General features: G+C 45.5%; 2 protein-coding genes across 21 annotated transcripts in view; both read right to left on the minus strand.

Moving 5' to 3' along the window:
• Nucleotides 1–336: 336 nt before the first annotated feature.
• On the minus strand, nucleotides 337–1,600 carry LOC115405443 (la-related protein 6-like). Its single transcript, XM_030115020.1, has 3 exons — nucleotides 1,584–1,600; nucleotides 1,309–1,483; nucleotides 337–1,188 (listed from the first exon to the last, which is right to left on the minus strand). The coding sequence occupies exons 1-3, from the start codon at nucleotides 1,598–1,600 to the stop codon at nucleotides 337–339; spliced, it is 1,044 nt and encodes a 347-aa protein (XP_029970880.1).
• A 6,040-nt stretch (nucleotides 1,601–7,640) lies between these two features.
• The window catches only part of ptprfb (protein tyrosine phosphatase receptor type Fb), a 177,321-nt gene continuing 158,870 nt past the window's right edge, over nucleotides 7,641–26,091 (minus strand). For all 20 annotated transcript variants that reach the window (XM_030115536.1, XM_030115534.1, XM_030115540.1 and 17 more), the window contains 9 exons: nucleotides 22,429–22,548; nucleotides 21,713–21,867; nucleotides 20,679–20,964; nucleotides 18,798–18,976; nucleotides 14,535–14,661; nucleotides 11,888–12,013; nucleotides 10,571–10,725; nucleotides 10,295–10,430; nucleotides 7,641–8,969 (listed from right to left, as the gene is read on the minus strand). In XM_030115536.1, coding sequence (XP_029971396.1) covers nucleotides 8,901–8,969; nucleotides 10,295–10,430; nucleotides 10,571–10,725; nucleotides 11,888–12,013; nucleotides 14,535–14,661; nucleotides 18,798–18,976; nucleotides 20,679–20,964; nucleotides 21,713–21,867; nucleotides 22,429–22,548 — 1,353 coding nt within the window. In that variant the 3' untranslated portion in view covers nucleotides 7,641–8,900. The remainder of the gene's footprint in view (nucleotides 8,970–10,294; nucleotides 10,431–10,570; nucleotides 10,726–11,887; nucleotides 12,014–14,534; nucleotides 14,662–18,797; nucleotides 18,977–20,678; nucleotides 20,965–21,712; nucleotides 21,868–22,428; nucleotides 22,549–26,091) is intronic.

Genomic DNA, 26,091 nt, shown 5'->3' on the forward strand with positions numbered 1-26,091 from the left:
TGCTCATCCGGCTCAGCAGAGGGCAGAGTTCAACATTTTCTGCTCGTCAGTCACAGAGACACACACATTCCTATGTACAAGCAGTGCAGTTTCACCGGCTCGTGTTTGTGGGAGAAAAGTGGGGAAAACTCACGCACATTCAGGAAGAACATGCATTTCATCACAGAAACCCTCAAGCCCCAAACCTGGACTCCAACCAGGGACACTCTGAGGAAACTCTACAACCCCACTGCACAGCCTTGAAAAGACACAGGCATTCAGATATCATTGTTCAAACCAAAATCTTGTTTATTTTAACAGTCACCTTCTTTTTCCATTCATACTTCTCGCGCTGCTTTATCCCAGGGAGTTGAACACTTTGGGCTGCAGCGGCATCCCTCGGCCTCGAAACCCCCTGGTCCCATCAGGCCCGAAAGGCTGACGCAGAACTCTCAGGATGGAGGAGCGTACGGTTGGGTGCGCGGCCATCTTGGCTTTTAATACAGTGGCTTCGAATTTGTGCATGAGCACCCATGGGCAGCACTTGGTCTTGTGGTTCACAGGCTGAAAGTCACCGGCTTGGGGTAAGAAGTTTCCCAGCGTCCGTCGGCAGTGATCAACCTCTGGTTGGATGACGACCCCAGAGCCGCCAATAGGGTTCTCTTTAGGTGATGTCCCCTCTCCAGACTGGTTGTTGTTTTGGTCTTCTGAGGGTTGATTATTGATAATTTGATGTTTTTGCCAGAATCCCAAAGGCACTAGACACATGTCCTTCTCATCACGGCTCTGGTCTTCTGCTCCCAGGGCGTTCCAGGCCTGACGCGTAGCCTCCAAGCTATCAAACTTGACTACCGCGCATAAATATAGTCCAAGTTCCTTGTGATTTTTGGCGTAGCACTGCAGCTGCTTCGGAAGCTCTTCCCCGGGATGCAGGATCCAGACTGATGAGACGTCGCCGTGAACCTTGAACCTCTGCAGGATGCGTTCAGAGAGAGCGGCGTGCCCGAGGCCTTGGGCCGCCTCACGTTCTCCACGCTGGCCTTCAGTGATGTTCCAGGCGAGGAGAAGCCTTGTGGTGGGGGAACGCTGCAGCCATTTGGGAAGCGGCTGTTTGCGCCTCACTTTAGTGCATTCAGTGTTCAGCTCCAGGAGGTCTGACTTCACCGCTGCAGCCAGAATCATGTGCCAGTTTGTGGTCACGGCCTTTATCTGTGGCAAACATAAGCAATCTCAGCTTTCTTTGCAAGATTCATTCAAACTGCAGGAATGTAAACACCGCAGAGAGCGCAGAAATGTCTGCTAAAAAAAAGAAGAAGAAGGAATGTTTACCTTTTTCCAGGAGGTCAGGAGCTTGAGACTGACGTAGCCCTGCCGGTTTTTCTGCACATGTTTGAGGAGGAAGCCGTCCTCTGCCAGATGACTGTCTGAGAACATCTCCTCTAAGAGGGCTTGAATCTTCAAGAGAGGTTGGTCTGCGTCTTTACGATCATCCTGCACGTCACCTCTGCAACACGGGAGTCAGTCCAATGAAACAGCGTGACCCTGGGACCGAGCTCACCCGATCGGTTTGTTCAGTTCTTTTTTTAAAAATATTATTTCCTTACCCAGTTTGATGGCTCATCTTTTCTCTTAAGGGTGTTGATAACAGGATGCTGAAGTCGAGTGAAGGCAGACACCCAGAAAAGCCAGCGAGTTAGGAGTGTTTACAAATGAATCCAGGGAAACCATTAGAAAGATGCCCTTGGTTACTGTTTCTAGGGACACAGGCGGGTTTGGTGGGACACAACCAGATTCTGCCTCCAACATGAACCCAACAAGTGACATTCGTCACTTTCCAAACTTTACTGGGGCTGCACGGTGGGGCAGTGGTTAGCACTCATTCCTCACTGTTCGATTCCTGAAGAAGTTGTCCAGTAGTGAAGTATTATATTTTATGTGTGTTGTTGTGAATTTTGTTTTTAAGGTATAAAAATACACAAAACAGCAGTTTTATCATCTGAAAGAACATTTTCTTTGGAAGAAGCAGCAGGAGGAATAAATAACTCAAGATGTAGTTTAAGTTATTAGGGCAGACTGGAATCTTATTACTCCTCTAACATTACTTGTTTTTGTAATTTTGATATTGTACTTTCTTAATAGTCTTTTAAAGGTGGTGTTTCTCCTCATTTATGCAGTATACTCATACATATGTAACTTTTACACTGCCTTTAACCCACTCTTGTCTTGCTTTCATGGCTTTCTTGTCCTCATTCTTCGTGCTGTCAAACATCTCCGGGAACAGAGACAGGGAAACTTTCTGAGTCGTTCATGGCAGGAAACAGAACATGGACATTGATTAAAGCCTCTCAGTGTCAAGAGGTTCACGACTGTTTTAGATCATGAGTTGAGATTCCCCTCAAAAGTTTACCTATTCAAGATCTTTCCAGTGACTCTTTGGTACAGTAAAGATGAATATCGATATGCTCTAAAATATTTAAATCAATGAATAGTTTTGCAGAAATAAACAGGAGCAGCCGTCTACTATCTGCTGGCTATTTTAAACTTCCTTTTTAAACTTGTCGATCCGTAGAATCAAACCATATTTGTGGATATAATCAGTCCTCGCTTTTTATGTGGATTTTTAAATTTACTGTGAGGTTGGAAATAATTGGCTCATTTATCCATCTTCTATACTGTTTCATTTAACTTAGAGCTGGAGCCAATAACACACTCACACACACACACACCCTTGAGTGTAATTCTGAGCCAAGTATTGTTAAAAGCATGATTTTGGACTGTGGAAGTAAAGTGGAGTATCTGGAGTGGAACAACCAGCAACATCATACCTGCCAATAAATTTCAGGCTTTCTGAATGTAATGAAGCCAATAATATAATAACTTGCCAATTAGTGTAATAAGATATTGAATCCATTATTGCAACAACATTTTGCCATTAATCTAATGATTGATGAGTAGCATCTCTCTTTATTTTTTTGTAAATTCTTTCAAAAAGTAAAAATAGGACTGAAATGGATGAAAATATGACACAGTGGTCACACTCACTCATAGAAGATACATATGTAGCACTGAGCGAAGTTCATTATTATTTCCTTACATTATTGGCTGTATTGCATTGCATGGCCCACGCTGTTACATTGCTAGTGGTTCTTGCAGCGGTTGATTTTCTCACCCCACAGAGTTTAAATCCCACCTGAGTCTTTCTGGGAGGAGTTTGCACGTTTTCCCTGAGTGCATTTCCTCTGGGTACTCCAGTTTTCTCTCACAGTGCAAAAACACGCATGTGAGGTTAACTGGTGACCCTAAAATTGCCCCTCGGTGTGAAAGAGAAAATGAAAACTTCACCAAAGTCTGGACACAAATCAACAACATGAGAGAGACAACCAGCCAGTGCAGCCTCGACGGCTCCATTTGCACATTTTACCCAATAATCCTCCAAATTATGCGAAAAACTTCACACATCAGCTTCAAAACACATGCAAGCATTCTTGCTATTTTGTCATACATTTAACTAATAAATTATAGAGCCCAGAACGTCTGCAGTAATGTGATTACACACAGCAGCTGTGTTACAGAAGATAGAGAAACTTAAGGAAAAGGAAACTTTAAGTGGTCACAAACTGAATGCTAAGTGAGTTCCACTCTGCACAACAGCAATGCATCAACATTAGTACCGAGACAGAAGAAAAGTGAGCTCAGCACAGGCGCGAATCTCTGCAAAGCGGTTTAAAACTAAACGCACGTTCACATCAAAAGAAAATGATGATAGCGAGCTCCTTCCAAACAAACAATACGTAGTGGCATTTAGACATAAAACAGCAACCGAGCCGAGGCTTTAAATCCAGCTTTACATTCTGTTTGTGTTCATTTGTTCTCTGATAATTCATCATCCTCTTCAGCGTGTAATTGCTGCTGCATTGCTGAAAGCCACAACAAACCCGCCACTTGAACGAGATGGTTTGTTTCCCTCTTTCAGTCAACATCTTTTCCATATGTTTCAATCATCGCCTGCGTGAATAATATGCCAACTTTTTGCAGGCTCCTCCACATTTTACTGCGACGACGTGACCTCGGCGGGTTTTTGCAGGCTGTGTGGGCTCACGCAGACGCTGAAAGGACGGGAAATGGTGGAGGCTTACCTTGACCACACACGCCCACATGGATAAATGCATCCACACACACAGAGTCTGGACAGAGGAGGATTGGTATTATTATTTAAAGTAGCTGTAACTGTCCAAAACAGGAAACAAACAAGCACCGGCCTTCATAAACGAAAAAAAAAAAAGAAAAAAAAAGGCATTTAGATCTCCACCTCCTCCTTCAACACATCCATCAGTCTGTTTCTACACCCTTTTGTCCAGTAGATCTAAACATTTCCACCTGGCTGCTACACTCATCAGAGCAGGTATCACCACTGCCTCATGTCAGAACTGAGACTCGTCTCCACCCACTCCATCCTGCCCTTCGCCTCCTTCATGCACCGACCATTGCCCTGGGTGGTTGACCCCAGGTACTTGAGCTCCTCCGTATATGCGCCTTCCTACCTGCGTTCCGCCTCATTTACACACTTGTATTCGACCTTGTCTCCTTTGACCTTCACCCTTCAGTGCACATCTCCACCTCTCCTGGTTTCTATTCCTGCTGCTCGCCGCAGAGCACAGTATCATCTGCAAACATGGAGGTCCAGGGAGCCTCCTGCCTGACGGCGTGGCATCCTCTCCGTCGCCACTGCAAACAGCAAGCGGATCCCTGACGTAACTCCACCAACACCCTCAAGCCGTTTGTCACTCTGACTGTCCTGCAACAAACTCTTAGAGCCAAAACTAGCACTGAAACAAAAAAAGTATTGGTTGTCACCAAAATAGCAAACCAACTTCATCAACGGTCCACACGAATGTCCGTGTTCTCCCATTGTTAATGTTTACAGCGTATTGTTCTCTGCGCACATGTCTGTGTGGTTTCGAACAAACAAGAAGCATCCACAAGTTACCCAACATGAAAACTGCATTCGCATTAAGTATCAGTGAAATCATTTTCCCATAAAAGTGCCCTAAAATACAGCTTGATGACAGCAGTGAACAGAGGTGGCAACGCAAAGGGCCACAGCAAAAAATTGTACTATTATTGGCTTGAATAGAATTCATTTCTTTTATTCCAACATAAAAGACCCTCTCCCTTGAATTATGTCTTAAAAATACATTTTTTTAAAATTGATTTTTATGAGCCACATTTGCTCTGTGTGACTTCTTATTTCTCAGACTGCCTGGACATCATGATTAAATGTTTTAATTTTTTTTTTCTAAATTTTAACTTCAGTAATGAAACATTGATTTTTTTTGTCAGATTAACCATCTTTTTCTGAATTCTGAAAGTCCTTTATTTGTCCCACAGGGAGAAATTGCAGAGTTACAGCAGCACAGCGTAGAAAAGAAATGTGAAAAATGACAAAGCCCAACCACACACTGTGAAACACAAATTTCTGGGAGGTAAAAATTGCTAGCTGTTAGCCAAGAAACACGTGGAAAATGTGATCATTTCAGATGTCAAAAAGCTGACAATAACAATAATTCAACTGTTTTCATCTATAAGTCTCTTTTGCTCTTTTACTTGTCTAAATGTGTGTTTAATCATCTGCAACTTGTCCTGTATGTTTTGTTTAAAGTGAATCAAACTGATCCTTCATGGTGATTTAATTCAAAAACTGTTCAGCTCTGTATAGATTTAGGAATTATGTCACACGTAATCTTTATTAATGAACCTCGAACTGCAGGAAAAGTGTCCAAATGTCTCCAGACGACTGACTCACCCATTCATCCAGTGTGGGATGGCATGTCAGTTCACCATCTGCAAAAGGAAGAAGCTCACACTGAGGAATTCTGTCATTCAACGTCCATAAAGAGGAAGTCATAAAGCTCAGATGAATGGTGCATTCATGGGGAACTGCGGAGTGGGAAAAGTCCCACTTCCACAGGAAAGAATACCAGAACCGTATCTGTGCATCAAAAAAAAAAAAAGAAGAAGTAATTCTTATTGAGGCACACAGTTGTAAAAACTTCCAAAATGTGAAAATAGTTTGACATCAGTAGGATAGCCTTAACGCTTTTTTCCCCCCACAGAGCCAGAAAAAAAGTCAATATTGATGAATACTGACTTTACGAGCATCATTTCATCCATTTGTTGGATTAAAAGAGAAAATATGTTAACTAACTGTGTATGTTGTCTCAGTTCTCAGCTGTGTGAGCAAACAAAACATTTATTTTTAGGGTTATATTTAGTTTCCACGTGTGTTCCGGACAACACAAACGCTCCAGGTGTTATTGTTTCATTAAAAATAACGGATGCCACCTAAATCAGAAGCAGTGCCTGCCTGTGTGACAGAAATGCAGGTGTTTTAATGCAAAGAGACCAAAGAACGACAGTCAGGAACATGTAAACTCAAAACGGCCAACAGTGTGCCGTCCGCCTCAGTGTTTTGTTGACATATTGAGAAATCCATTTAAATTTCATTAGAGTGGCTGCATGTCTTCACCAGATAGACGGACGGATGCATATATTGCGCACTGAAAAAGGAAATCCACCCATCCATCTTGGTTCAAGAGGCCGTTGTGAAAACACGGAGAGACAAGAAGCCCAGACGTCCACAGTAACGTCCCGTTTGGCGCTCCGAGTCGCTCCCAGACCAACCTCCAGCGGGTCCTGGTTCCACCGCTGGGTCCACTACAGATCTGTCCAACATGATTAGGAGGAGGGACTCAAATCAGAGATCCAAACATCAAGTGGCTCTTCCTAAGGCTTCTTCACAGCAGTAATAGAACACAACATGGAGTTTAACATGAGGAAAAAGAAAAGAAGCAGCGACACTCTCAGCAGGAGGTAAAGAAAAACTGAAGCGGTGAAGAAACGAGGCGCCACAAGCCGCTCTTTGTACAAAATCCCAATTATTTAACTTTATTAACATTGATGTTTTTTCTTTTTCATCAACAGCTCTTTTTTTTTTCCAGTTCTTTATCAACAAATAGAAAACAGACTGTGTACAACAGATCAAACCCCTACAGCACGAAGCATTCACAAGGTAAAAATGAACATTGTTGTTTTTTGCCAGCATTTTCAAGTCCCCCTCCGTTTCCCCCCCCCCGCCATCGTCGCCACCACCTTCATCACTCCCACCACGGCGCCGACGCCTCTCTCCAATCAGATGCCCGCCCCTCCCCTCCCCTCCATGCGCCGTGTGTGTGTGTGTGTGTGTGTGTGTGAGAGACAGGCGGGGGGCAGGGGGAGGAGGCCTGTGCTTTAGTGGTGTCCTGTGCTGAGAGACAGGGGTCGTCCGTTTGGATGGGGGGGGGCCGTGGGGCGCTGTTGGGCGGGGATGGGAAGGGGTTGTGCTGCTTTTTTCCTCATTCAGACGGACAACCAGCTGTCGGAGATACTATGGTAGTACAGTAGATACAACGGTGTTTCCATTAATACACACTCTAGGACAGCAGGCTCTCTGCAGTGTCTCTAGGTAGATCAGCAGAATGAATCCTTTTTAACAATATACTTCTGAAGCTGTGTATATATCTATGTGTGGTTGTACATATATATAATCAATCATAATTATATATATTTATAGTTCTATTTCTGTATAAAATAATATCAGGTTTCAGTCCAAAGGGCTGAGTCTCTTCCCCCTCTGGCAGGAATGGTTGATTCTGTACAGGTACCAATGTCGATGGCTCTGCTCCTCGGCCCACGCGAGCCTCGTCCGCTCCTCTCCGTCCGTCCGGTCGGTTCCCGCTCCAGCGAACCCGAGCCGGGAGATGGGAGGGACTTGAAGAGCGCTTCAAGATTCAGAGATCAGGAGCGGGTTTTTTTTTTTTTTTTTTTTTTTCTTTCTGTCATCTACCCTTTGGGTAAAAAAAAGTCTGTTTTCCTCAGGTTATGTTCTCCGCTGTGGAGCATGAAGGCCTCGATGCCTCAGGCTTCTGATGAAAAACAAAAACAACAAGAACCAAAAAAAAAAAAAAAAAAAGGAAAAAAAGAAATAAAAAGAAAACGGCAGAAGTAATGTGTTCATTTCTGAACACCTCTGATTTAATCTTGTCTCGTTACTTTTAATTGAGGGGTGTTTTAGCTAGCTACCACGTATACAGAAAGACAACTACGGCAAAGTCTGTGCTCTCAAATCAATTCTTTCTTCTTTTTTTCAGATTGGAAACGGCTCGTGAAAAAGGCCATTTTTCAGTTACTGAACTGTATAAGACCAAAAAATAAAAAATAAAAATAAAAAAATAACGATAAAGTCACATGACAAAAGAAATGTGACAGCAGCTCAGAGGACGGCGGTCCTCCTGGATTAGTATCTTGGTTCATGTTAAAAACACATTTAAAAAAAATGATTATGAAAATAATGCTTACCCCACGCTGGGCAGTTTAAGACAAAAGAAATGTCCGATATTAAAATGATTAATAAAAATAACAAAAAAAAGGTATACTAAACATGAGAATAAATCATAATATTGACAATATAATTAACAAAAAAAGGAACATAAAACAGAGCGGGTGCTCTCTTAGTGCTACCAGTAGCCTTTGACAGTCAGGGGGGGTTTGGCTTCGACGGAGCAGAGAGGCGGGCGGCCGCTCTGCGCCGTCGGTCTGTACAAAGAGTCGTCGCGTTTCCTCCAACGTCTCCACAAATGTTTCTCCTATTATTTTTAAAGCAAGATCTCAGGTGGTTGGGTGTCTCAGTGATTGGTTAAAACCGGGTCTGCAAGCTCGTCCCTGTCTCCACCCCTCCGGTAGCTGCGAGGGGTTTGGGGGTGGGGTTTGTTTTTTGGGGCGGGGTGGGGGGAGGGGGGGAGATCAAGTGAGTGGATGGCGGCTGAGATGGGACACTTGGCACACTCCTGAGAGGTCTGACCGGGGAAGCTGCTCGCTGGGAGTGGTTACGTTGCATAGTGGTCGAAGCTCCCCAGGTACTCCAACGCCGCCCGGTAGCACAACTGGTACTGGTCCTGAGGAGCGGGAGAGACCATCAGTTTGACCACATGACAGTCAGAATAATAACAAACATTCATCCTCATCGGGGAAGAAAAAGTTAATTATAAGGTTTTGTAGAGGAAAGAAACTCAAAACTATTCAAACATCAAATCATTCAGAGGAAAAAATAAAAAGAAACTACTTGATTGTAAAGATCTATTACTCTACATTCGTAAATGACTAGGAAGGACGAAATTTCCGATTTAAAGTAGAGAAAATTCACTCAAGTACTGCCCAAAACCAGGAAACCAGGAATTTTTTGAAAAAACAAAACAAAAAGCAAATTTTTGACACAAGGACGTGGACTCAAAATCAAGCCTTTGTAAACCACACCCGGACTCCTCCCAGACAGACTCAGATCATATTAATATCAAATCGATCCTATAATCCAAACCTGGACTAGAAAATAAAACACTCTTCAAACTATCCCTACAGGACTCCTAAAAACCAGACCAGGATTCTTCAGAACTCGACTCATTAAGCCAAACCAGTAGTTTTTTTTGGACCTGAACAAAATTGGGTTCTGTTTATAAAGGACACACAGATCATTTCAACTAAACTCGACTTTCTCCAATGGGTCTTGTGTCTGACGCCACTGATTTAAACTAAATCCAGACTCTTTAAAAACAAAAAACAAAAACTAATTTCTTGCCAGACAGGAAAAGAAAGCCAACAGCTCATTAAAACAGGTGACAGGATAATGAACTAAAAGAATGAGTCTCGTGGTAAAACATAAATATTTAAGTGTGTTTGGCGCACGTACATTAGAAACAGCATTTCTTTATGAACAGTAAAGTTATTTCAAAACTTCAAGATTACAAATGTTGATCCTGATACTTTTTATGCTCTAAATGTTTTTAGGATGAAGATGATCGAATAAGTTCTGCAGCGCTCCTACTTTGTGACATGTTTTCATTCGAACTTCTGCTCTTATTTGGCAAAATGTTAAATTCTTCTTTCTAATTCTGACAGACTCATTTAAATTCATGAAAAGCCTGCACGGTTTTTACTAAGCTCCCCATACATTTAGCTTATCCTAATTTGAGAATAATCTGGGCGGGCGCCGGTGTGATAGCAGCAGATCCGTCTGCGGCGGGATTTCTCCAGCTCCTCTAAAACCTCCATTAAAGACAGATTTGTTACTAAGTCTTTTGTTTCTGTGTGGCCCTCCTCAACAAGGACACTTTAGATAACATCAGGTTTAACCCACAGAGGTGGAAAATATCAGCTTTCCAAAACTGGCTTGCCACTTTGGGGCTTTCTGAGTCAGACTGCTGCGGTTGGCGGCGGCGGCGCTCACCTCGGTCTGCACCATGGCAGGCCGCTGGGTGCGAAGCGTCTTCACTGTCTGGAAGAGGTCGACCACGCCTTCGTACCTCATCCTCTCCAACACGATGCTGAGAGTGATGAAGACTCCGGTCCTGCCCACCCCGGCACTGAGGAGCCAAACACAGCGAGTCAACCGCCGGACGCCACCGACGCTCAGAAGATCGATAAAGACTGACACTTTCAATCGGAGTAACGGTAGAAGAAACACAGCACGAAAGAAGCAACGTGCGGCGGTGTTCCTCCTCACCTGCAGTGTACAGTGATTGGTCCATCCTGTCCAAACTGTTCCTTGGTTTTGTGCACTTGTCCGATGAAATCGATGAAGCCCTCTCCGGTTTTTGGCACACCCTGCTCGGGCCAGTCAGTGAACTGGAACTGGCGGATTGTTCTGGACTGTCCATCCTGAGGGGGCAACAAATAAGGAGCTTAATGACATTTAAGAGGCCCGGGCTGTGACCAGAGAGCGCTGCGCCGTCCTCTGCAGCCTCCGCCTCGCCGCTCGCCGCCCTGCATCACTGAGCCAGTGCGACAAACACACACCACAGCGGAGGCTCGCTCGTCCAGGTCCACGAGCGCCACTAACCCTGCAGGCTGTCATCGGAGCCATCAAATCATCTCATTTCCACCTGGGAAGCGATCTGAATAATGCTGACAGCCCGCAGGGGAGGGAAGCAGCGGGGCAGCGGCGGCGGGGCAAACAGGACAGACAAACACTCGACGTGAAGCCGCTCGTTTGACAGCACTGCGGCGTCAGCAAGCCTGAATTAAATGTTCCTTTTTGGTTTTTTTTGCTTTTTTTTTATGAGTTTGTTCCCAAACATTTCACTGAAAACACACTCATTCAATCACTTATTTAACCTTTATTTAGACAAGGAGGTCCGACGAGAGCGCTTTCTCTTTGAACGGACGCCCCGCAGCGCCGCAAAACAAAGCTCCCAGAGCAAAAATTACACATTTAGGCAACCAATCAGGCCCAAAAACTGCCGTGAAGGACACATATATAGATATACGCTCATACAAACACACATCTGTGAGATGGAGTGGATGTGGGATTAGAGCGCTGCTGTGCTGTGAGCCTTCAGATGACAGTAAAGTATATTTATAGCTCATTGAAACTACTGCATCACAGGGAGTTCCAGCACTGGCCCTCGGGGGATTGAAGGCTACGCTTTTCATGTATTTTCACACTGATCTCGAAACACACATGCACACACACACACTCACATCCAAAAGCACACGCACGCAATCCATAGAGCAAGCGTGCCGCTACTAAATCCGGGTAAACATGTTTGATGGTGCATTCACTTGATGTCGGCCTGTCAGGACAAATAACACGGGCCGCGTTCTGATCACCTCCACCTTGAAATCACAGCCGGTATAATTCTTAACTCTCAGCAGCGGCCGGCGGCGCTCGTATGAAAACCTCAAATTAAGATGGATTTGGATTGGATGGTTGTGTTTGTGTTCAACGCCGATCAATCCCCATCTACCTCTCCCGCCGTGGCTCGTGCGCAGACATTATCACACACACACACACACAGAGGCAGATTTTCACCCAGCGTACCCTGGCATCTGTGACTTTGAACTCTCGGAGGATGTACTGAGGCATGTTGTACTCAGCCATTGGATCCACCACAAAGTACTGGTACCTGGCTGAACGCTCCGCTGGCCAGTACTGATGGCACTTCTCCTGCAAGACATGAAGAGAAATATCCAGCACTTCAGATTTCAGGAAGCACATTCCAAAAAAGGCTTTTACATAACGGCTGCCGGGCGAATGAGCCGCATGGTAATTTCCGTGTGGGTTACTGTACGTTATTAGTCATTTTTGAGTCATGAGAATGTCTCTGCTTACAAAAGAATATCCCGATAGACTAATCTGTGGTTTTGAAATATTGTGTGATTCATCTGAGGTGGTAAAATATTTACATAATATGTTTGTCTTCTCAACGACAGCAGTGATGTGCGTCTTTTTTTCTCGCCTTTGTAGCAGCAAGAAGAAAAAAAAAACAAAAACAAAAAAAAACCATCCAGCTCCGGCTAAGATATTATAGATTTGATCAAATTTGCATCAAGGTGAGTGCACTGATTTTTTCCTTAACGGAGTAGTGGGAGTTTTGGGAGATGCGTTTATTTGCTGTCTTGCTGGAAGTTAGATTAGACAATCAATACCACTCTCCGATGTGTCTCTAACAATGAAGCTGGAGCCAACAGCTGGTTATTTCAGCCTGGCATTAAGAGAGAACACAAGGTAAAAAAAGAAAAAGAAAAAGAAACTGGCCGGGAAATGAGTCTGAGGAGCAACACCTCTACGTGAAGGTGGGCCGAGCGGGAAACGACCCCTCATCTCAATGCTCAGTGCTTCAGAGGCGGGGTGTCAAATACGCAGCCCGCAGGCCAAAACAGGCCCACAGGAGGGCTGATCTGGGACGACTTTGTTGAAATAACAATGAAGACGTTAACATGCTATCTCTCAATAAAAAAACAAAAAACAAAAACAAAACAAGCGTGCTGTTCCTAATTGGTCCACTGGGGATCGCTCTTGTTCATCCAGAGTGGAGGTTATAAGACAAGTCAATGAGAGTCAGAACTGAAGCAGCAGAAGAGGTAACGACCTTCCTGACAGCTAAATGAAACCACAACGTGACAGTTCAGTTTGTGAAAACACGCACAGGAATAATGAGAAGTGACAGTCAGAGTAAAAAGAGGACTTCAGACTGTACCGTAATATCAAAGACATTCAGGAACATTTTTAAGATCTAAGATAAAACTTTAAAAATGTCCCGGTCCACTTGATTAAAATGACACCACTGCTTTAGAGCGACTACCAAACATTTCAACACTGTTATCAGTACAGCAGACAGCAGCACCCACTAGTGGCTTAGGTGCAAACTACATCATTTCAATATGTTACCGTGTAAACATGAAACTTGTCTGAATCAAAAATACAAAATCGATGCATTTTCACATGAAACGTTTTCATGTAAACAGGTTCTGCTGCTAACAGTGCTGCACCAGGTCGTTCACATGGACACGTTTCAGAACACAATAGATCACGTGAATCCACTATGTGCAAACAGGCGAAACTCTACCGTTCTGAACAATCAAGTGGATTATTTGAGACTATGGAGGAACACTTGGTGTGTGTTTGAGAGCTGGAGTAGCTTTTTTGCCGTTATGACTAAGAGTCATCTCTGGGTCCGGCCTCCGCACGCCGAGGCACCGTAGACTAACTTCTGTGTGTGTTGTGCTTTATTTTTACCCTCTTTGTTTGAACTGTGGTGGGGGAGGGGCTGCTGTCCTCTCTATTTACGTGACGTCTGCACTGATGTTTTTTTTCCTGCCTTTTGTTGACTGTTATTTCATGGAAGCTGAACTGTGGGCGATAGCAGCTCGCCGTGAGGATGACTGGTGGAAAATAACGGTGACATGAAATACAAGAACTACGTAACATCACTGTCAGTGTTGGCATTGATAAAGTCAGCACAGTGGAGGCTGCAGTGGCACCAAGTGCAGAGTTAGCTGTGCTAGGCTAATAAAATAAAAAGCAGCCTTCACAGAGAGACGGATGAGCATTTCTTACATCCGACACTGGATTATTTGGGACTGTGGAGGAGTCATGAGGAACTGTGTGTCGGGTGGCGTTTGCCTCGGAGCCACTGTGACCATGGACTCATTTAAACAACGGGCATCGTTTTTGCATTGAGAATTAGTTTCTCAAAAATGTGCATTTTCCCCAATTTCCATAGAGATAGAGTCTAAATGTTTTCGAAAACCTCCACCTTGGGAGTTGTTCTCAGAAATCTGCATTCCGTAGTCATGCCAATGGACTCCCAAAATGCAACAGGGGTTTTGCATTTTCACTTCAAAGTGTTGTTCTTTGGAATAACTTTGAAGAGTGTAGTTATTTTTGATATGTTGAAAAACACATATGGATTTTTATCAAAAAGTTTCACTGACAGAACCGATCCGAACTCCCGCCACATTTGAACCCTGTGGATGTAAAGTAAGCAGTGACTGGCCGCTCGCTGCACAGAGGCGTTCCAGTCATACCGATCAGCGCGTTAGCTTTTCAACTGCGGCTGTTGTTGGACTCTGGAATGAATTAATATTTGAACAGCGCGGCTGAGCCGGCCCGGCTCGTTATCCTCTGCTGTGACGGTCCAGCAGCCTCACAGGCGCGGCGTCGGCTCGCGTTCAGCGCATCTTACCCGTCCCATCTCCCGCAGCTTGGTGAGCATGACGACAATGGTGGAGTTGTGCTCCCACAGCATCCTCCAGAAGTCCTCGGTGGTCTCGGCTAAGGGTCCCTGTGTGGCCAGGTAGGCTTTCTGCTGCCTGGGGATGCAAATTCACACAGAGTAGAGAGAGGTTACAAACCTTACAGTGATTTTAAAAACTGCATTATGAAGAATAGCTCCCAGATGAAGTGTCCAAATAACCAGATTTTTTTTTTAAATTGTGATATCATAGTAGCATAATAAACAGCGACGGATGCCACTTTAATTTCCATGTCAGGAAGCATTAAAACACACTGGCTCCACAAATTGTCATTTTGAGAACCAGAACTGGCCAAATTTAAGGTATAATGTTGATGGACAGCTGGAGAGATATTGCTTCTCTACAATACTGGCACAAAAAGTAAACAAGTGAACTCTGAATAATACACTAGCTGTCTATGGATCCAGGATTTGGCTGGCGAATCAGCTCTTTTTCTGTTATTTGTGTAACTTTTGATTGTTTTAAAGCCATCCATCCATCTTCCGCACTGCTCTGTCTAACTTGGGGTCACTGGGGGGCTGGATCCAGTCCAGGCTGACTACTTGTGAAGGCAGCTTACATCCTGGACAGCTCTGCAGCCCATCACAGGGAAAACACAGAGGCAGACAAGCAAACACTCTTACATTCACACCTACAGGCAATTTATCGACACCGGCTGATGTGAGAAGCATGTTTCTGTGTGTGTTCGAGGAAACCAGCGTATCGAGACTGCAAGTCGGCAAAGATCTGGTATTGATAGAGGATTAATGCTTGAGACAGCCTCAATACAAAGACGCATACGGGAGTATGACTGGTAGTAAAAGCAATCAAAATCCATTAAACTGTGCATCCAGCTGAGTATCGACGGCTCACTCGTCTTTGTGCTCCGCTGAAAAAAGTGACAGTGACAACAGGACCTGCACATTTAATGAGCACGACAAATAATCCATTGCAGCATCCCCTCCATCCTTGAACAATTAAGCCTTGTATGGATCCTTTCTCTCTCTCTCTCTCTCTTCCTTCTTTCTCCTTGTACCACAACACAGAATTAGAGAGCGAGCGAGGGAGAAGGAGCACTTGATACGCTCACACAACCAGAGATGAGCTCATCCTCCGAGGTGCCAGAGCTGTGCTGGTGTCCTACGTGACTTTGCTTCGGCTTGGCAGCGCCGCTGCTCGGCCAGCAGGTGGCAGCAGCGTGCCGATCAACAGACAGGCTGAGCTGAGTAATCCTGCACACATGCATAATTGCACAAGTGCACAGCCTCACATGTCTGCGGCACATGTAAAGTCGCAACCAGGTGTAGGCATCGGCGCGTGCAGCAGTTCTGCATGTACGTTCAGACAAGCCACCGCTGCTCGTACGCACACACACACACACACACACACACACACACACACACACACTCAGCAGTCGCACACGCCGAGAGATGGCTGAACAACTAATGACGGCGCTGCAGGCAAGGCACTAATGTGGAACCAGGAGATTAGAATATGCTCAGGGCCTTCCTCGCACAAACACAGAAACAACAGATTGGTGGAGAGGAGATGACATACAAGGAGGGGGAGGCAACAGAGTGAGGAATCAAATTAAAAAGATGAAAACGGGGAAAGAGAGAAGGGAAGAAGAAGAAAAAAAACTCTGGATGAGGGATGCAGGAGGAGAGGATGCAGAGGAGAAGAAAGCGAGCGCTGCTCTCTCCAGCTGGTCATTCGAGTGCAACGTCGGACCGGGGAGAAGACAGGAGGGAGGGCGAGAGGACGGAGGAGAGGGATACGAGTGGAACGCAAAGCTAAGCAGGGGGATGAATGCTAAGTTTTAAATTGATAGAGCGGACCCCTCTAACCTCCCCACAAAACGGCCCCCAGCCAAAACAAAAACAATTCTAACCGGATCACACAATACTGACTCCTCTGCACACGGTGTCCCGACGAGCGCGCTGCCAAACAGCACAAAGCACTCTCTGCATCATCCCACATGACTGCAGTGCTTCAGGACATAGTGTTTCATTTCAACCTCATTACAATGCTAAAACTCCAGCCTGCATCGGAGCATATCCAGAGCGAGCGCCCCTGATAGCATAGCTGGAATCAATGGTTCGCCTCTCATTAGCTTAGCATATTATTGGCTTTTCTTGAAGGCGCTGGGGTGAAGGGCACTGGAGGCTCCTGTTTAGTTTTTATTTATGCCCGCGTTTTAAAAGCAGCTTAATTACACAGTGCCACTGGTGCACACAACAGGTCCCCACCCGGATGTCTGCCTGTGCCACGGTGTTTGGATGGGAAATTAGGATGGTGAGTGAGAGGATGCGGTGGGAGGAGAGGGGAGGAGAACCGAGAGGCTCGCAGATAGAGAGGGAACACGAAGAAAAGCAGAGAGCCTGGGAATACGAAGGAGAGTGGAGGGGAGACGGGGATGGGTTCGGAAAAACACTTCATTACAATCCGCTCTGCCTGCAATTATGCTATTTACACAAAAACAATGGAGGGCCGGCCTCTGTGGAGCACCTTCTCATTAACAGCAGGACTGGAGGAGAGAAAAAGAAAAGAAAAGAAAAGGGAGAGGGGGAGCGTTAGGAGGTGGGAGTGGAGGTGTCGGCTCTGCCACGGCCCAGTACGACACACAGCCCCGTCTGGGCGAAATGGCATTTCACGCTCGCTAAATCCATCCCTTCATTTCAAACACAGAAGAGTCGGCTCTGTCTGTCACCGGCCATACTTATATAGATATAAAACACAGAGAGCTGCCTTTTTATCTTCCTCCCTCTAGGAAGCAATTTGGACTCACAGAGCACACGAGGACATGCAGAAGCTCTGATATAAAAGCCGGAGTGGCTCAGTGAACGAAAAGCCACACTGACAGAGCCCCGGAGTAATTCTTGCAACTGGATACTGCCCACTGCGGCCTCATCTTCTCTCTCCTCCCATACATTTTTATGTACTCCGCTGTGAATACCGACAGCGTTTTCCACACCTGCGTCAGCCTTTAGTGTCACAAATCACAGACCAGACATCCTTTAAAGAGTAAAAGAAGCAATATATTAATTGTGCTAACAAGCTGCGGCTCTGTGCTACAGATCTGAGCTCACTGTCGGATGGGATTTGCTTCAGTACGACACTCAAAGCGTGGTTCATTTCGGGACAAGGCCCACATGCGGGGCTGGTCCCAAGGCCCCACTCGCGGCATTAATAAGCAGTCAAAAGCCCACACCTGGCCCGTTTGAGGCGGCGGAGACGTTGATGAATTGTTTTCTGCTGCTGCTCTGTTCTGAATAACACTTTAAAGCAAGCGGTGTTCTTGCCAGGCGGGGAACACTTGTTCGCTACCTGGGTGTGCACGTGTGGTACATTTAACACTCCGCTTCTGCACCAAACTTCCTCATTAAACTAACAATGAGTTAACAACAACCGCAGCAGACACGAGAAATCAGAGTTGGTGCGGCTTGTGCAGGATGTTCAGGATTTAGTGTAAATAATGGAAAAGCGGGACGCATCTGCTTTAAACTTCTCACATATTTATAAAAGCACAGATGTGTTTTGGCTTTTGGAAAAGTGCCTCTTACTCTCAGCCGCTGCACACAGCCACCTGAAAATCCGATGCAATATTAAAAACTGTGACAACATATTCACAGCTCCCATAAAACAAGCGACAGCAGACACACTGAGAGCATGTTTAGCACATTACAGTGAGGTACTGAATAGTGTATGATAGATATATGAGGATTATATAACCACTTACACATATATAGAGGGGGATTAAACATTTACACACATTTTTAAGCAGCAAACAATGAAATATGTGATTTTGTGGTCATTTTTTTTGGATAAAGATGTTAATGTGAGATGTGAGTTCCCCATAAACATTTAATCGTGGCAGAAACACGCAATTTAAAAATCCTTCCCATGTGACGTTAAACAAAACAGGAGAAGCTGTATTCCAGTGTGTGTTTGCCTTTGTGCTGTCATCGCTGAGTTCTGTCTTCTAACACAAACACACTTTTATTTTCCCAACAAATGAGTGGTGAAGCCAGTACATTTGCCATGGGTGGAAAAACTAAAGCATTTCGTGTTTTCATTTTTCGTCCTGGGATTTGTTGACAAGACGGATGCAGCACGACGCCCCGCTCGTCTTCCTCGGCAAGCATAACCTCCGAAGCCTCGCTAAACGCCCGTAAAACTCAGCTGGGCTGCTGAGGGTGAAGTCCTCTGCTGACCTGTAGCCGTCGATGCAGCTGGCGTTGATGTAGTCGGAGCCCTCGACGCCGCGGATGGGCTGCAGGCAGACGCGCGTGGACTCAAAAGGCATGATGTTGACCAGGCGGTTCTTAAACTTGTTGCAGGGCAAGTTGGCGCTGATGAAGCGTGACGTGTGGGCTTTGGAGTTGGCCAGTCTCTGTTTCATAAAAGGTGAAGAGAGGAAAGAAAAAGGTTAACAATGACCTCTGACCTGAAGTAAACAAACTAAACGATGCATTCTGGACACGCGGCTCGTTTCTGGCGGTTCCCCGACTCGCCACGCTCTCGGATGATCTCTTCGATTTCTGTCAAAAGGTGTAACTAAGCACAGCAGACTTTTCTCCCTCGGAGTCCCAGAGCTCGTCTGGAGGACTGTAGGCGTGACAGGCGGAGTCCTGGCAGTGGACGGAGCACAGATGGACAGCGCCGGAGTGTGTGTGGACGTTCATGGTGTGTGTGTGTGTGTGTGTGCTGTGGCCAGACTGTGTGGGCATGGAGGCTGTGGCCCCCACGTACGCCGCAATCATTCTCTCACTCTTTCATTCTGGGTTGTTGGCAGGAGCGTAGATGCTATTATCACTTCAAACAGAATGGATCATGGTCATAAGAGGGCTAATGGCAGAGCCGCGCTGGGAGGAAAGTGTGTAATAACATCACAGTCGATTGCTATTGACAGAAGGTGCGCGTGTGCGTGTGACTGCGACCTTGGATGCTCGTGTGTGCGTGTGCGTGTGCGTGTGCGTGCGTGTGCGAGTGCCAGTCATTTTGTGTTGACGTGCTTGCGCGTGTTTTCCCCTGGTCCATTTGTCCCTGAACATGTGTGCGTGCGCGTGTGTGTGTGTGTGCGTGCTGAAGCTGTCTCAGCACCAATGTCACTCAGATAAATTCCTGCGTACCGACTCGTCTCGCGCATTAATTACTCCTGACGTGGATGTGCGGGAACGCCGAAGCGTGGCGGCGCGGCGACGCTCCTGACAGACTTTACAACTGTTGCATTTTTAACAAAGTTAATTCATTAAAGAAGAAGTGCAGGCGGCTCTTTTATCAAATATGAGCAGAATGACACAGAAGTTCAGTTAAAACAGTAAAAAAGAGAAATATTGTGTTGACTTCTCAACACTCAAGGTCAGTGCTGAACCAGATGTGCCGCCGCGGAGGGGCGGGGGGGAGGACACGGCTCTGAGACGGACTGAGGCTGTTCCGTTACGCAACGAGCTGTTTTTAGATGGGCCCAGGTGAGTTTTGGGTGTGAACACGAGTCTGACCCTAAAAGGTTCCTGTAATGCGACGTGCATCAACGTGTTTCTCTCTAACTGCAGCCGCACGTCACTGTGAAGCTCCATCGTTTCAACAGCACGAAGCACGCAAAGAGGGAACCAGGTCTGAATCCTGGAATCCTGACATCCAGAGTGAAAATCAGACCATCAACCCCCCAAAAATAAACTTCTTCAATTGTAAACATGAAACTCCCAAAAACAACAATATAACGTATTATTTATATTTATGATATTTTCTATAAACCCAAAATGTGTCCAGACACCTGAAAATCTTTTTGTCTTCACTCAATTTCCCTCATGACTGTAATCTGATTACTTGGCCTATAATAAGTGCGCTGTGCCTTTAAACAGACCGATCACTCACATGATGCATCACTTTCAGAAGATTCGAAATAGGCACAAGGTCATTTCGCCTCTGTATTCACATCATGTATTTATTGATTTATTGAATGACCCTTTGTTCTGTAGCAAACATGTATTATGGCCCACACTAACAGCTTCCAACGCAAATAAGTCCTTCAGTGCACAATGTATGCGCCTGAAAGCGGGATCCTGTCTGTCTGAGGCGCGCGCTTCACCCACCTTGAACTCCAGCTCCATCGCAGTGACCGTCTCGCCGGGCGGAGGCTGGGTGAGCTTCTGGATGTGGGCGTACAGGTTGCGCGCCGGCACCTCGGTGTTGCCGCAGGTGGCGGCCTCCAGCAGGGCCTCGTGGATGAAGATGTACTGGTCCTCGGTCTGGACCATGTAGTTCCTCTGGGCGCGCATGCACGTCACGTGCCCGTAGATGTCTACGGACTTCTCGTGCTTCATGCGCTCCAGCATGGCGTCGATCACAATGAAGCAGCCAGTCCTGCCCACACCCGCGCTGCGACGGAGGAAAGATAAAAAAAAAAAGAGTTACGGTGACCACCGGGGTGTCTCAGCAGCTCCAACGCGACACGTCCAAGTGTGGAAGCTTTTTCTTTTTCATTTCAGATATCCACACAGCCTAAACTGTAACGGATGATATAGGCAATTACACTTTGACAAAGCAGAGTGACAGTTTGAGATATCTCCTCATTGAGATACATCCATCTGGACTTGAAGGGCAGATATCTGAGGCTGGAATTGCAACTAGTCGAAATGTGATTACAGATATCTGCAATTAGGGGCTTTGACGAGACGAAATGACAACGTGGATATCTGTAATGAGGATTCTCACGCGCGTGAATGACGTACGTGACGTTTGAGAAATAACAGCTTCATCTGAAATGACAGCTGCGGGGAAAAAAACCCCCTGAAATAGTCCTTTCTTTTTTTACTAGAAATAAGTGCATTAAAGAGGAAACTATATGAGCTCCAAGACAGTCTGAAATGGACACAAACAAGAGGATTTTACAGTTTGTTTGTGTTGAACAATGTCTCTACCCTCCACAGAAATACCTCCTTTGTTCAATTTTAATGTTTTGTCAATGTGAGTTTACTGTCACGCTGCGTTACTGCCATTTATTAATAACACTGAAGAAATATCTGTGATGACAGGAGGAGAAAAATGGAATTCAACCGGAAAAAGTATCGACTGTAGGCTTCATCTTATTCCCCCAGCATGCACTGCTGTTCCGTCGTGCTCGTACCTGCAGTGAACCACCATGGGCCCGGCGTCTGGAGGATTGCAGGCCTTCACCCGCCGGAGGAATGCCAGGATCGGGGTGGGATACTCGGGCACCCCGTGGTCCGGCCAGGCCATGAACTGGAACTGTCTCACCTCTCTCTTCTCGCTGGAGCCGTTCTGCAGGAGGGTGGGGGTCAGGGGTCAGACGAGTCAGGACGCAGGACGGAAGAGAAAAGAACCAACACTGAAATTTCATTTCTAAACTAAACTAATCTATACATTACTATTAATCTCCTTTTTCCACATCTTATTTCTGGGATGTTGGTATTTCTGATAGAGGTCAAGGGTCATTCTCAGGGACCTGCCAGCTGTGGGAATTGAACCTGTCAGCTTCCGAGCCCAAGTCTTTTGGATCTGTAGCCGTCTAGTGTCAATTCCTAAATGAACCAAAATTATAGGCACTCACATTTAATTAACACTTCTGTAAATGACTGAAATTCTCAGTCAGTGTTAGAAATGGGGAGAACGAAAGGACAAAGTCACCAAGTCTATGAGTGAAAGTTAAAAGCTGAAGAGTAGAAAATGACTCCAGTGGCAATGAGCATTATCTGTCCTCAGACATATGAGAAATTACATTTTCCAACGGGACTCGTTGCTCATGAACTGTAACAGCCTGCTGGGGGCACGTCATTCACAGAAAGAGAGAGAGAAAAAAAGAGAGAAAGAGGCATCGTGTACCTTGTAGAGGGCGAAAGTCCGCACGCTGTAAGTGGCCAGCTCCACAGTGTCCAGCATGGTGACCTGGATCATCCCGTAGGTCTCGGTTCCTCGTGACGGCCAGTACTGGTCACACTTCACCTGGCAGAGCAACAGAGAGGGCACACGGCGTCAGGAGCGAACCGCCGCCACGGCGAGGGCCGCGCGGGATCACGCCTGATTAACGGGGAGGGAACATTAAAGGGGTCAGATCAAAGGCTCCGTCCGCCGTCCAATTAGAGCGCGAGGACTCGGGAGTCGGCGCTCATAGCGAGGAACCAACGGCGGCGCTTCTGCAGGCGCGCTCATGTGTGTCCGCGTTTCAAACGGGCTTCAAGAGAGCGTTAAAAAGCCCACTTTGTCTTTTACCAGCCTGTGATCACTCTCAATTAGCTAATTGTCTGGTGGGCGCGCGAGCCCTTTGTCATGTACGCTTTTGGCACGTCGGTGCTGATTGGACGGTGCGCTGTGGAGGGAGATGTGTCTAAAAGCCGGTTCTGGCCAGTCATGAGGAGACAGCAGGTTGGGCCACCTGGCTCCATATGCGCACGCGACCAACTTGACTGGATGAGACCAAAGACGCTCCAAACACTGGCGCCGAGCGGCCGCGCCGCGCCGCACTGCCGGCCTCCGCCGCAGCTTTTACTTTACTGTTTGGAGTTTGGCAAGCTGCAATTTGCTTTTTGGAAAGAAAAAAAATAAATAAATAAAAAGAGATGGCTTCCAGCCGTTTTTCACCAAGGCATTTACAAAAAAAAAAAAAAACCTGCTTTTAACCAGACTGATGAAGGTATTACTGGGTGTCACTGCGGCTTGGTTTTCAAATGGCACTGACAAGACAGCTACTTCTGGAAAATATCAAAAATACAACTGCAGATAAAAAAAAGACTAGAATATAAAGGAAAAGTTCATTTTTTCATCCAGATGACAGGCAAAAGGCAGGAGACACCCTAGACACGACTTATTTTACCCAGAACTTCATCAAAAAAAAAAGTGAAAGAAGTCTTTTTCACTTTGAGGACAAACACAGAGAAACAACCACACACATTCACATCAACATCAGTTCGCCTCAAACGAACGGAAATACACTGAAATCACTGAAATAACACGGGAACATGCAAACTGGGAACAGGGCAACGCTCAGCGTGAGCGGAGAGAGTTAACCACTACACCACCGTGGAATATAGAATATTCACATATCATATAAGATCAGCTTTTTCAAGGAAGAATAAATCAGTAAAATGGAATTAATTAGGAAAAAACTTAAACACTGAAGTTAGTATGTAGAGCGAGTCGAGGAAAAACAATCGACTTTTCAATGAAAATGTGATTTATTTTTTAACAATTTCTCTTCATGAATCCACAATCAAGCCTTGTTCAGGAGTTGTTTATAGTGTTTGAGGGTTTTTGCAGAGGTGATGACTCACATCACACACACACACACACCACGCTTCCAGTTCCTGGGTGCCTTTTCTTTCTCGCTGGATATTTTCAAATCTGAAATCTCGTCTGGAAACACTTTGACCGAGCGTCCGGAAGCCAAACCAATTTGCAGTCACTTTCCAAAGGCCACCTGAGTTAGCAGCAAGACTAAACAACTAAACGGCTGCTAAAAAATCAGCCTCGGCTCTGCCAAGCTCCACTTCTCCATACAGGAAGCGAAGGAGCCCAGGAGCTGCTTTAATGTCAGAACTGCTGAGACTCCGACTCGCTGCTATCGATCGGGTTAACACGCAGAGGAAGAGATGTGGCGTTCGCTAAGCTAATCATATTGATACTGCAGTGCCGGCCTGACATTTGGAGGCACTCTGGCTGTCTCAGCCAGCTGGTACAAATTGACAAACAAAATGCAGTAAAATCCAGCCCCTCACATTTCACCTTCCCGCGGTGACAGCTCCCATTCTGATGCAGCGGCGCCGCTCGCTCGCTCGCTCGCAGGAGAAACTCCACTGACTGATGGCCAACTGCTTGCAGTACAAACATATGGATTAGCAGTCACCGCAGTAATGAATATCTCTGCGCTGTCTGAGGTCGGGTGGCATATTCTCACTTGCGAAGACACAGACAGGACACACACACACACACACATCGGCCGCAGGTTTCACTATCCTCTGCTTCTCTTTGAACCTGGCTTCTCACATGTCGTCACCTGGCCTTTTGCAGCGGGTGCAGACCTGTTATCGACGCGCACACACACACACACGCACGCACACACGAGTGAGTAATACCTCTGGTCTAATTTCAAGCTCTGACCTTTTTGGGTTTACTAACTGGTAATGATAGCGCGAGAGGAAGCTGAAATTTGCCTGCTGCCGGATTTCATCATGTTTGTCAAGCTCCTGCTCTGCTTGGCGTAAGACATCCGTCTGATGCTGCTGGGCGGTGGGAGGTTTGACTCACTCACCATATGTGTCTGAGAAAGAAAGAGGACAAATAAAGAATGTGCGTTTATGGAAATCAGCTGGACAAAAAAAAAAATCTCAACCCAGAGTCCAGCCGGGCCGTATGTTCGACTGCGACCCAAAGGCTCCACAGAAATGATTCCACTTCTGCTCATCCTCAACCTGCTAGTGTGATCCGTTTGATGCTGCGCGACGCAGCGGGATGTTTCTGGATGTTTCCACTTATTAAATAACGTTGTCAATGCGGAGGCAGCTTAATCAGAGTGATTCACTTGCAGCAGTCGCACTTCGTTTGGGAGAAACTCATTTAAAAGTTTGCAGAGGTGGAAGGTAACTAAATGTGTGGGATTTTTTTTTGGACTCGCTGCATTTGAAGATAAATAACCTGTACTTTTTCCTCCTTACGTACTTCACACTGGCTTGTTTCCTGTTTTTAACTCAGCAGATTTATGAGCCATCGAACACCAATGACAGTGGACTTTAAAAAGACTTGCTGCCCGCTGCTTCCTACCGATCCTTTACCCTCAGTCAGGTCTTCTCCACTTTCATATGCATGGACAATCACAGCTATTCTCAGGCCACACTGCAGCACATATTGCACATTTTCAGGGGTATATTGCATATTTCCAGGTATATTGTATTGGATATTGCACATTTCAGGTTTTTTAACTTGTAACTTAAAATCATGTTACACTTTTTCCTCCCTAAATTCTCTATTTTCTTATTCTGAATTCTATTTTGGTTGATATACAAAGTATTTTGTCTTTGCTTTCTTTTTTCATTCTAGGTGATACATGTGTACGCGATAGGAGGGCAGTAGAACTGTGAATAGATCCTATTTTGACCACTTCTACAACAGAAGTATTGAACTGGAACAAATTGTCATTTTATAGGAAATACAGACAGTTTAATAACAGTTCAGAAAATGATTTAGTTTATAAAAATTCAAAGCTTTGATAAGAAATAAATCACAACCTGTCATTTCTAATGTTTCAGCTGTTTTTTTCTACATTGACAGTTTTAATGTGTGTGAAGACCATCCAGAAAAAGGATTACATTTCACAAATTTGGATCTTGTGTGCATAAAATAAAATGTGTGAAGTATTAAACCAGTTCCAGCTCCAGATTTCCTATGAAAGACTTCCAACGCACTATTGAGTGAAACAGTTCGACGATGTAATGGAGTACTTATGAAAAGTACAGTTTAAGATTCAATTCTGATTTTATCCTGTACGTACTGTAC

The sequence above is a fragment of the Salarias fasciatus genome, chromosome 18 (assembly GCF_902148845.1).
Source record: "Salarias fasciatus chromosome 18, fSalaFa1.1, whole genome shotgun sequence".
Classification (NCBI taxonomy): Eukaryota; Metazoa; Chordata; class Actinopteri; order Blenniiformes; family Blenniidae; genus Salarias; species Salarias fasciatus.